General features: G+C 34.9%; 1 protein-coding gene across 1 annotated transcript in view; it reads right to left on the bottom strand.

Annotated features, from left to right (window-relative positions):
- The window catches only part of CFAP47 (cilia and flagella associated protein 47), a 362349-nt gene that overhangs the window by 201439 nt on the left and 148207 nt on the right, over nt 1-12703 (bottom strand). The window contains 4 exon segments of the mRNA XM_054819861.1: nt 586-812; nt 2025-2133; nt 7481-7626; nt 9833-9909. Of these exon segments, the coding sequence (XP_054675836.1) occupies nt 586-812; nt 2025-2133; nt 7481-7626; nt 9833-9909 (559 nt within the window).

Genomic DNA, 12703 nt, shown 5'->3' with positions numbered 1-12703 from the left:
TGGGAGGATTTTTTGTTTCTAGATGTTGAAATCTTGGGAAAATATCTCTAGGTAGTAATGATGTACAAGTAGGGAGCTATAGCTTATAAGGAAGATTTGTGGTTTTCCAAAACTATTTTATATTGATTGCAAGACAAGAAAAAGTCTTTCCTGTTCCTTGATTTATTCTCAAAGTCTATTCTTTTAAAAAAAAAAAAGAAAAAAAATCCTGCTTGAGAATTTTCATTTCTTACAAAAATGTGCATAAGGATACTAATACAGATATCTATTACAAAGAGTATGACAGCTTTTTTAATCAATGGGTATTTTCCAGAAGCTAAACTGAAGTAAAATGTTAATGCTCTTTTTAACTGCAGCCAAGATTTCTTATAGGAAGCACTTCTTAACAGCATGGAGTGAGGAAGTAACTTCAGAATGAACATGTAAAATATTGCAGTGTTTGAGGGGAATTGGGATTAGTAACTGTGAGATTACAGAATGCGTGAAAAAAAATAACTTCACGCTATTTCCTGAAACTTAAAAAATTCAGTTCTACAAATCAAGAACAACTAAATAATTACGGTAACAGATTACTGTGTTTCTCACCTCCACTCTGGACAGCCCTAACAATGCAGTTGCAACTCGAACACTGCTGCTCTGCAGAGTCCCTGTGATCCTTCTTCTTTCGTATTCAATAGTTGACATCTGTTGTTGTGCAGCAATGGCCAGAGCCCGCTCTCTTGATTCATTGATCAATGGAATCCTCAGATTTTCTTCAAGAGTCTGAGCAAAACCACATTTCAAATACAAAACTGGCTGTACTGCACTTGGACCTGTTAAATAAAACAAACAAAATCCTGACATTTGCCAGCTACTAGTGTAACTGCATAGAGTTACAGGTTTATTTAAAATCCCTAATCTCCAAAGAAAAGCCAGAATACAAAATTCCTTTGATGTTTAGTTACATGGTATTACTCTAGTACATGCTGGTTACTCCAGCATTATTTTTAATCATAATGGGAAACTAAAAAATTAACACAGACTGAAATCCAAATCAAAAGTTGCTTTTGATAGTTAATATAAAATCCCAGACTTTAGTGTTACTACTATTATGACAGTAATGAAAGTTTTAAAAAGTCTTTCTGGTACCTATGCAACACAGTTGCTCTTTTATCCCTCTACGTGATGTTGCATCCCCTCTAAAAGAAGCCACCAGCAATTATTTTAAATAATAGCTGCACTGTTTCTGAAATAGGACTGACAGCAGTTTATCACTGGTTGATGGAAGACAAAAGTATTGGCTTGCCTGTCAAATCACAACACTACATACAAAACTCATGTGTTTTATCACAGAATCATTGAATGGTTTGGGTTAGAAGGAATCTTAAAGGCCATCTAGTTCCAACCCCCCTGCCATGGGCAGGGACACCCTCCACTAGACCAGGTTGCCCAAAGCCCCATCCAGCCTGGCCTTGAACACTGCCAGGGAGGGGGCATCCACAACCTCTCTGAGCAGCCTGTTCCAGTGCCTCACCACCCCCACAGTAAAGAATTTCTTCTTTATATCTAAATCTAAATCTACCCTCCTTCAGCTTAAAGCCATTCCCCCTTGTCCTATCACTCCATGCCCTTGTAAACAGTCCTTCTCCAGCTTTCTTTTAGGCCCCCTTTAGGTACTGGAAGGCTGCTATAAGGTCTCCCCAGAGAGAGAAAAGTTTTAGGTAATTTTAGGTAAAGATGACTTGTCCTGGTTCATCTGGCTATAACCTATATTCTGAAGTAGAAGAGAAATTATGAAAAAATAACAATACAAGAAAGTTGAAGAAGATAGCTAACAACCAGCTGCTGCTCTGAAAAGAAGGGACTGGAAAGCATTAAAAGAAATATCTGATAGTCACACTGTAATATCTTTCTTACACTTCACTATAAACTGCTTTTACCAGATGTATTTAATTAATTTTAACAAAAATGTATGGGAACTAAAGAATATTTGCAAAGGAGAACGATTTGCTCTATTTTACTCTTCTCCCTTCTATTCACTTTACCTTCTAATGTACTGCTAACATGCAAAACATTCGGACTATCCATGGGAAGCAATCCTGAAGGCAAAGGTATATCACCTGTTCCCTCTATCAGGTATATGAATTCTCCAATCTGAAACAAAAGAACATACACATCCACATGATTCAGAAAGCTATTCATGCAGAACATAAGGTAAAATATTAAAACTTAAACCAAAGATATCCTAGTAATGCTTAAGATCTGACTTGTAAAATAATTTACATATTCAGGAGACCTATTATTTTAAAACTATATTTAAATAAAAGAAAATTATCATTTCAAATCCTGCTATGATAATGAAGTACCTTTAATTAAGAATATTAAACCTGAAAAGTCAAGAAATTTCAAGGAATTGAATCCTTTGTTACTCCTCATATAATTTAACTGAATGAGGATACCCTGACCTGTAAACACAGCAATAAAGTGAATTCTAATTCTGTGGTATAGCCACACATATTTAAACACATACACAAGCTCACTTCATTGCTCTTCACTGTTAAGAACTTTTTTTTAAAAAATGTCTACATTCATTTTGAGCCGGTAACATTTTTCTAGAAAGCAAAAAAGAGCAGAAGTCAAGGCAGGTTAGCATCATATACAAATTCTCAAGTAAGAAGAAATAAAATTAACAAATCTTAATTATTTATCAAAAAAAATGGAAAACCTACAGAAGCTTGAAAGTAAACATAAACGTGACCTAGAACAAAGGAAGATAGCAATCTGTTATAGAGTAAAGGATAAATTAATTAGCAGAGAAATAACAATTTGAATCATAGATGAAACAAAAAAATAAGGTGCAAATGAAAAACAGAAAGGTATTGTTTAGAAAAAGAAAACTCACTAAAAGTAGTCCAAATTATAAAGGCCACAATTAAAAAATCCCAAAACTAAAGGATACCTAAATTAAGTACCTATACCTCTATCTGAACTAGGCAAGAGATTTATTAGATATTTTACTATTGTTCTGATAACTTCTTTTTGTTTATCACAAATTTTTTTTGACAACTTTAGCTTCTACTGATTGCAAGGAAAAGGATCAAATGCTACTGCAACAACTGATATAATTTGCACAGAAGGTCATCTCTTCATTTCCATAAACCACATTCTGTAAAACTCTGCCCTAAAAACACATATTCTTTTATTCTTCATTCCAGATAAGAAGGAAATAATTTATTCATATAATTTAGTCCATCTGCCAACCAATGCAATGGTTTTCCTTTAATATTGGTCAATAACATAAGTCAAGCCTGCTTTTTATTTTTGCTTTATTCATAGTTTTGTCAGATATTTATGTTAAGGCTGAAAATATTGCAATTATGTTTCTGACCCAGCAGAAGGAATGCTATTCAACTTTGATGGCATTTTCTTCCCTTCCCTGATTCAAGAGTTCAGACAAATCTTCCCTGAGAAGGATTAAAGAAACCTACAGCAAAATTGGTTTCCCACACACAAACTAATAGCCACTCCTGGGAACCAATTTAAACAGGAAATATTCCTGTTTGACAGTGTTTTGCCTCCATAAGGACCGTTAACAAGCTCAGAGCGTATACAACTAATTTCATGAAGGTACTGGTTGCTAGGATGCCATTCTACTATCAATTATTTTTCTTGTCATTGCTGACATCAATATGCTTATAGGTAGGAACAAACTTCCCCATTTCCCTTTTTGCTTTGAAGAATTCTTGCTTTTTGATCTCCCCAGAACGCAAATCCTGTTTTCTTTCTGCTGTGGTTTTTCCTGATGCTTTGGAACAGAATGGGTATTTCACAGCATTTTGAGAGTTTAGCTAGTATCCCCATGGTTTTAATGCTTCGTATTTCCATTTTCCATCAGCTGCAAACAGGATAGCATCAACATTTTGTAGGGTTTACTGTTAACAAAAATAGCTAATAAAATAGCTGTTGAACTACCATTAGCTATTTATCTAATCCCATTGCTAACTGATATTTCAAAAGAATGTATAGCTACTGGGAATTTGCAGTTCTCCACACAAGTCAGTAATTAAGAACAACAGATAGTAAAGTGTTATCTTACTAAACCATATAATTTTATAGTAGACATTTCGCTGTGAAAGTCTGGACTGACACTCTTAAACTAAGACTTAATAAATTATTATAATTGAAATCATGGGTTGTTCACATTTCCATTAGCTGCCAGAAACAAAGATATAGAGAAAAAGCAATCCAATAATTTTAACCAATATATAGTTTCTTCTCTGAAAATATCTATGCTAAAACTTTGATGAATGTCAGTTTCAATTCTTCTTAAAAGGCAAATAAATATTGAAACAAATCCTTGAGAAATGTTATAAACAACTTGTGCTGTCATTTCAAACCTTAGAAGAGTTAACATACAGATAATTTCAAAACAATTCAAGCAACATACTTGAGTAGGCCAACAAAGTTGAATCAGTGCATCTTCTTGCTTTTATTACAGATACATAGTTGATGCAATTACAGATAGGCTTCCTAGTCAGATTCAAGTCTAAGTAGTGTCCTGGTTTCAGCTGGATAGAGTTAATTTTCTTCCTAGCAGCTGGTATAGTGCTCTGTTTTGGATTTAGGATGAGAATAATGTTGATAATACACTGATGTTTTGGTTGTTGCTAGGCAATGTTTACACCAACTCAAGGACTTTTCAGCTTCTCACATCACCCCACCAGTGAGGAGGCTGGGGGTGCACAAGAAGCTGGAAGAGGACACAGCCAGGGCAGCTGACCCCAACTGGCCAAAGGGATATTCCATACCATATGATGTCACGCTCAGTATATAACTTGGGGGAAGCTGTCTGGGGCTTTAGACCATGACTCAGGAACTAGCTGGGCATTGGTGGTCTGCTAGTGGAGAGGAATTGTGCTGTGCATCACTTGTTCTGTATATTCTTTTATCATTAGTAGTAGTAGCATTCTCTTCCTTTTCTGTCCTCTTATACTGTCTTTACCTCAACCCACAAGTTTTACCTTTTTTTTTCTGATTCTCTCCCCCATCCCACTGGGTGGTGGGGAGTGAGTGAATGGCTGGGTGGTTGTTTTATCTGCCTGTCAGGTTTAACCACTAGTTAAAACACTAATGATTTGAATCTCAATACCTTCTTCATTGATTGTAATGAAGAAGTAGTCTTACTCTGATTACTATGTTGGTCCATTTGTCAAAAAAGTAGGAAATGTAGGTAGGAAGAAATTACAGAAATGCTAAATTAAATTATTATATACAGTGCAAATCCATATTTGAATGATACAAGACTCATCATTGTATGAAGATGTTTGATCATCGTACAGCATGGTAGCTACAACTGTTTGTCAATTAGATAATGGTATGATTGAAATATTGAGCCATAAACACAATATGTAAGTAAGCCAATTTCTTTCTCTCTTTTCTGTTGAACTAGTTAACAGTTTTAGCATCCCAAGTGTCGTAGGTCAGCTGAGTTACATAAGTTAAACATTGTATAAGAAAAAGTACTTCATTTGGTTCAGTTTGTATATCCTGCCACAGTTGCTCTATTAACTTTCTGCAAACTGTTCATGATCTTATGTACCCATCATGTCCCTTAACAATCTCTTTTTTAATTACAGGAATTTAATTTTTTTAAGTATCTGCCTCTAAAGAAACTGTTACATCCTTCTGATCATCCTTGCTATTCTCTGTCTCTTTCTCCCTATCTCTATTGTATTGTTTGCTGGGGTGACTACAACTGCACGCAATATTCAAGATGTGTACACCATAGCCTATAGAAAGGTATACTGAGGTTTCACATTTTGATGTCTGTTTCTTTCCTAATAATTTCTCTTTCTGAATGATGATGAGCACTGGAATGATTTTTCATTGAACCATCCACAAAGATTGCTATCCCCTGATATGGGGACATTTATACAGCCTCTTTGGGGGTGATTCCCTAGTGTCAAGAAGGCACAAGCTCGCTGTCTCACTGTAGGCTTTGACAGACTATCCCTCTTCTACCTCTCTGCTAATTTTCAAGAAACTCAAGTGAACTGTACACTCCTTAAGACTTTCAGCCATAAGGCTTGCTTTCTTAAAAAACTGGCCAGTGGTTTCTAATATTGAACAGGGTCAGATAGACAGGCTGCACTGGTCTTATTGCATTAGTCTTACTTTCCTTTAAAAGCAAGGAAAAAATTAAGTTGGCCAGGTGGCATAGCCAAAGTCCTGGTTAAACAATAAAAACAAACACCAAACATACAAACACTAAACACCAGCAGGAGTCTCTTGTTCCAGTAATGAAAAATATGGAAGCTGAGAACATGCAGGAGAAAAAGAATAGGTTGTTTAGTTAGGGATGAAATCATGAAAATGTGGCAGAGAGAATGGCAGATGCATGTAATTGCACAGAGGGAAAGCTGAAACGCAAAGGTAGTATTATGAAAATAAGAAGCAGACTGCAAGCCTTGAGATCAACCACACATAAAAGATTAAAAAAACAACAGTGCGTTGAAAAACATTGACAGCCAGAGACGAAACACAGCAGAGGGGTTAAAGAGGTGAGAAGATGGACTAAAGACACAGAAATAAGAAGATTGTGACCACTGAGATAAAGGATTACAGGGACATCACGAAGCCGGAGTGCAAATTTTAAGTTTGAAAAGTTGGTCAAAACCAGGTCTTTGTAATTTGATGAAATCAATTTCAATTAAGTATATATGGCAAAACCCAGGCTACATGAGCCAAGAGAAACTGAAAGGTAATGGAGTCAGTATTCATGTACAATCTGTTCAAAAGTTTTACCTGCATTGGTGACAAGGACTGAATGGAATTTGGATTGGCAGAAAAATGAAAAAAGGGACAAAGCAAGGAAAATAATTATTATTCTGCTTTGACAGCTTATCCTAGATACAGTGATAAATATACAGAGAAGTACAGTACAGTAAAGACTTTATCCTTTCCCTGACTATATTTCATCCAAAAGCATTATTCTTGCTCCAACATCAAGACAATTATTTAAATTCCATATTTGTTTTGAAGCTGAGTTGTCTAGAAAATCCAGCAAAGTAACATTCCTTGCAGTATTACATTTGTTTGTAATGATTTTACAGTGAAAAGTAACTTGCAGTATTTCATATAATTCGAACTATGTGGAGATAAAAGGGCAGTAAACTTTGGTTTAATTTTCTTAGCTGAAACCTGTAATCCTATGTCAATCTCTGACCAACTCCTCAAGCAACATCTTCCTCCAAGAATTATAGGAATATTGTATATTAACCCAAAAAATGAAAAATAAAAGATGTTCATTTCCAAAAGTTAGCACATACATCACATCTTTATAATTATAATATGTATGTAAAAACATTACTTTCAAATATGTATATAACCAAGTTATATATTCATTTACCCTGTTCATATATAATTGGCAAACACATCCTGGTTCTTAAGTGACTAGGCTATCACATGAGAATCATTCACAGAACATAGTTTCTAGTCTTACCAGTTCATTAACCAGAATGACAGTGCAGTAACGTTTTTCCAGATTAAAGGGAAGAAAGTGAATATCTAAACCTGCAGAACTTCTCCCCTCCAAGAACAGTTTTTCCATTGGACTGAAGAACTCATGCAGGAGGCTGGATTGATCAGCTGTTAAAACAAGTTTAAATGGTTGTTTAGATACAACAGCACAGGTTGTAAAATAATGTAGTTGCCTGAGTTTAAATATAAGGATACTGTATGCAGCCTCCTGCTGTAATCACTGTTTAAGGTACACTTGTAATCAGTAATCAGTATTTACGGTTACACTTCTGTAAATGTGCGGCAATATTGCATGCTGTATTATTTAAATACTTTTTGCTAGCTGCTTGTGTTCTTATTCTGTGCACTGAAACAAAACCAGGGAAAACAGACAGTTCTCACTATTAAAAAAACTCTTTAAGGATGTACAGCCTATAAGCAAATGATGACTCCTGCCCGAAAGAAGAGTACAGTTTACTACTATTTAAACAAACAATCTTGCTCTCAGTGGCAGTAACAACATTATATTATAGTCTGAAATCCTCCAGAATGGACAAGAACTAAATATTGGCAAGTCTGTTTTCTTTGTGATGCTTTCACAAAAGCATTATGCTGACCAAGTGCTTTCTTCTAAGACCCTAAGAATTCTAAGGTTGAACCTAGCAGGGCCTGATTACTTTCTCACTGCTTGTTTTTCAGCTGCTGAGCATATTTTGATAATGCAGAATACTTTAGAACTGGACTTTCATTCAACCATGACTGGCTAACCTTCTGGGAAGTTCAATAGACTTAAGAATAGAAGTGAAAGTGCAGGCAACAGAAATGAGGGAATATCACGTAAGAAACCTATGCTGAACTCTGTCCAATTAAATAAAACTGATTAACCCCCCCAAAAAAAACACCAAGAACCAAGCTGAAGAAAGGCGTAACCACCACCCACCTTTTCTCTCCATAGTCCACATTCTTTTCCAATCAATACAGGAATTTCCCCATATTCACACTTCAAACAGTTAAGTTTGACATGAATTTGATGTTTCGAAAGCCTACATAAAGAATGACCAAAAAAACCCACCAACGTGACCTAAGGCCGATTTTTACTCTTCCATCAAACAGGGCAAGGCAACCCTAACAGGAGCTAATTTTTGACTAAATAAGGCACTAACTCCCAAACTTCTCTCCTGTCCAAGTGTTCGCCATTCAAAGTATGTCAAACTGTGGACCAGACTAAATTAGTCTTGTGAGGGCCCTTCCTTGTCACTTTCGCTCTGCATTCTGTGAAATTAAAACAATTGCCAAAGAAGTAACATTTATTAAAAAACTTAGATTTTTTTCTTTTTTTTTTTTTACAGTTTTCTTCCTTTTTATTATGGCTGCTCCAAGACAAAAAAAAAATCCTAATTCCTATTACTCTTCACTTAAAATTCTTGACCCTTAATAGTATATTTTCTCTCGGTCAGGGTGTAAAACATGTGCAGAACACTCTTATTTAGGTTTTGTTCACAAGGTTATAGAGAGAATGATGCGGAATTATGCCCAAAGCAAAAGTGTACTTCTACAAGAAATGAAAACATAGTTTTGTTTACAAAGATCTGAAATGCCATCAAAAATGTCTCTGTAGATCCAATCTGACTGAAGCCATACAAACCTTTGTAAGCTATTCACAGATTTGTACAATAATTGTACTTTGCTTCGTTACATAAGGTACATACTTTTTATTTTTATGAACTGTGTATTAATTGGTTGTTAATCATATCTTATGTATATCATACAATATGAAATAATAAATATATCTAGAAGGGCTAGATTATTCATATTACAAATCTTCTTTCCATATGACTTTGTGGAAACACAATAATATTTTACAAGAGGACAAAATTAATTTCATAAGGCCATTGTACAAATTTTGCTCAAGTGGACTTTCAACAGTCTCAGAAAAGGCTGTAGTTCTAGATTCATACGTTTTGACAGAACTGTTGACTGACATTTCATAGGAAATAAGAGCAAGAAATGCACAATCCCTGTTGATGAGTATTCTCAAAAATAACTAGGCAAACTGCAAAGGCTCCACATCAGAATTCCATGAAGCCAACCCATGGGCCCTTAAGAGAAGAAAAATAGATTTTTTTTTTTTTTAATTGTGAAGTCATTAGGACTACAGTGAAACCTCAGAGATCCTTTCACTAAATTAAATATATCAGAATACAAACTATCCTATAAATAAGAGTTACTGAGAATACCCATAAATAATAATTACTTTAGATGTCAAAATCTTTCTTATGTAGATACTCTAATTTCTACTGTAGTGACACAAGAGGTATTACACAGAGGTACTTACAGCAATTTAAGTTGTTCTCTTCATTTGGATCTTCAGTCAGTGCACCATTTTTACAATTTAATGTGTTATTTTCAGAACTAAAAGGAAAAAATAAAAATGAAAGCAATACACCAAAGCTGGACATTTCTATTAGTAATAGATAGCTTCTTTTCCCTTTTTATTAATAAATACTGGAAAAGTAAATGTTTTCAAGTATAAAAACAACCACATTTTGGAACCATCTACCTACCAATAATGTTAAATACCACCTCTTCCACTTAAGTCAGTAGTCATATTTACAGCAGAGACAGAGTATACTACCCTCAATTAACCTGCATAATAACTCTGCAGTACTCATATAAGCAAAATTCCATATTAAAAAAAAATATATATATTTTGCAAGTCAAAAGTACTCCTGCACTCCCATACAATAACGCTAATACATCTAAATATCTGCAAACCAAATTCAGTTCAGATGCATTGTGCTCACTCTAGGACTTACGCTCATAGACATGTCTTTAGACTGCTGCTTCTTACAGAAACTGATTTGTAAGAGTAACAGTCTTTCCTTGCCACTTATCAGAACACACTTCAGAGTCTAGATCTCCTCTTACTTAAACTTTTTTTTAAGCCCCAATTTTTTCCTCTAGCTCTCTCTACCTTCTTTTGAGCTCAAAAGTCTCCTCTTTTTAAAGAAGAGGTAAGCATTCTGCTTTATATCCAGGTACCATCCTGAGAGCTAACTGAATCTATTAACTTTTATCTGCTTATGTAGGAGTCAAAATACCTTTAACACAACATTAACATTTAGAAACAACAAAAATAAGACATTTAAACTTTGATTACTTTTTAACATTAATTGTAATTCCTGGTATATACTTGTATGTTATAGAACACTAGAATTATTTTTTTTTTGTGATATACACCTTTAGGGAAACATTTTACGTTTATTATCTTAATTAGAAAACATATCAGCAGCTCATATATGTAAAAAAGGGAATTATCTAGTAACTGAAGGTTCTACCCTACTGCTTTGGAAAGTCTGTTTATGTCTCCAGCACTTTACTGGAAACCTTGGATATACTACCAGCCATTATGCCAGAGCCACAATTCATGGTTTAAACTCTACTCTACTCTAAATTTCTAATACTATCTGTAAAGCAACTCTGTCGAGTGAAGGGGAAATTCAAATTGTAACTGCTCAGCAATGGTAATTTGGGGCCAAGGCACAATCTGGCATGGAGGGCAGGAAGGCCCAACTGGCTGGAAGCAGGAGTGCCGAAGACAGAACAACTCCCTGTAAGGGAGCAGTTTCCCTTGCTGAAGAGATAAGAAATGGCACAGCATCATCTTGTAGCAATGGATCGTGGAATGCAAGTGCTCAGGAGCCGCTTTTGGTAGAGCTGGTGCTGGGGGATGAACCAAACACCCGGTTAAGGTGCCTGATGCTGATGCCCAGAGGACTGCTGCTGCTGCAGGTGTATACAAGGAATCGGCTCGTCGCACCTTTGCAGACTCCTTGTAGAGCTGCTTAAGGCGGTAGGTCTCTGCCCAATGAGCTTGTTCATTAAATCTTTAAGCACAAACTTGTGTTTAATTTGACTCAAGGGCTACAACAAAAATTCCCCAATACCAGTCCAGCAAATGTCAAATAAAGCTAATAAATCCTGGGTTTTGTTTCCTTGCTTAGGCCTGGAGAAATACAGGAAACCTAACTCCAGTGTAGAGCTCCACTGATTTCAACAGAAGTATGCATTCATGCAGGTGCAACACTACCAAATCCTAAAGGAGGTTCAGGCCTTAATTGTTTTAATTTCCTGAAATACGACACTGTTTCAGCTTTTCCAATTAAAATGTTACTGGTTTTATTTCTCTTGTTGTTATTTATTGTTCAGTGCAGCTGCAGATTTCTGGCCTCAGAGACACTAGTAGTTCACCTTCTAAATTTGAAAATTATACCTGTGGGAAATATTATTTTAAATGTGACATATTGTGATTGTAATGAATTATTCCTCTTTTCCCTTCTTCATCCACTTTATAAAATGTATTTTTTCAAATAAAGAAAAAGTAAACTGTGGATCTTGGCTGGAAATGCACAAGAAGTTTGTCACTTGGAAGTCTGCTTTTTTAATAGTAAAGGAAATGAGAGGCTCATTGCTGTATAAAGTCCTATTTTTAACCCTTCCCAGACAGTAAAGTCAGTAGAGCTTTAATAAGAGATATTTTTTCCTTATTTTTTATATTTCATTTATATTTATTCTTAAATGCAGAGATTTTTTGTTACTGCATAGAATATTAACAATTATGAAGACTACGTTTTATAATTTGCAAGTCAACTATTTGAATAACTATATAATGTAGCATATCATTAGCTTTAAAAGATGTCTCATAATTTCTATTTGGAATATAAAACAGTAATGTTTTGGGGGTTGTATATACTATACCTCAACAGTAAAAATTTCTCTGAATAATTCAGAAAAGTTTATCACTAAATGCAACTTTCTAATTTAAATATTTGAAATAAATACTTCTATTCTCAAGTTACATGCATTTTGGTAAAGTCTCTAAGGTACTTAAATAATCTCACTATCCACTGGGATTTCAAACGATGACGAATACTCTAGACCACACAGGATTTGGCATCCTTCTCCCTTCTATTCATGAGTATATGTAACTCACAAGGGACAGATAAATGTTTTAATCTATAATGTTTTATAAATATATAAAAAATTCAAAGCAGCTTCCTGCATGTTGTGTCTACAGATTTTTAAATAAAAATCTAATTTTGTAAATTAAAGCTTAAAAATATCAGGCAAGTTCATATTTATTTATTTAGATTTTTTCAGTCAGACAGCCACATTGTAATGGTAGAGAAACACATCACAACACATC

Source organism: Grus americana, chromosome 1 (assembly GCF_028858705.1).
Source record: "Grus americana isolate bGruAme1 chromosome 1, bGruAme1.mat, whole genome shotgun sequence".
Taxonomy (NCBI): domain Eukaryota; kingdom Metazoa; phylum Chordata; class Aves; order Gruiformes; family Gruidae; genus Grus; species Grus americana.
This window is presented reverse-complemented; position numbering and strand designations above follow the sequence as displayed.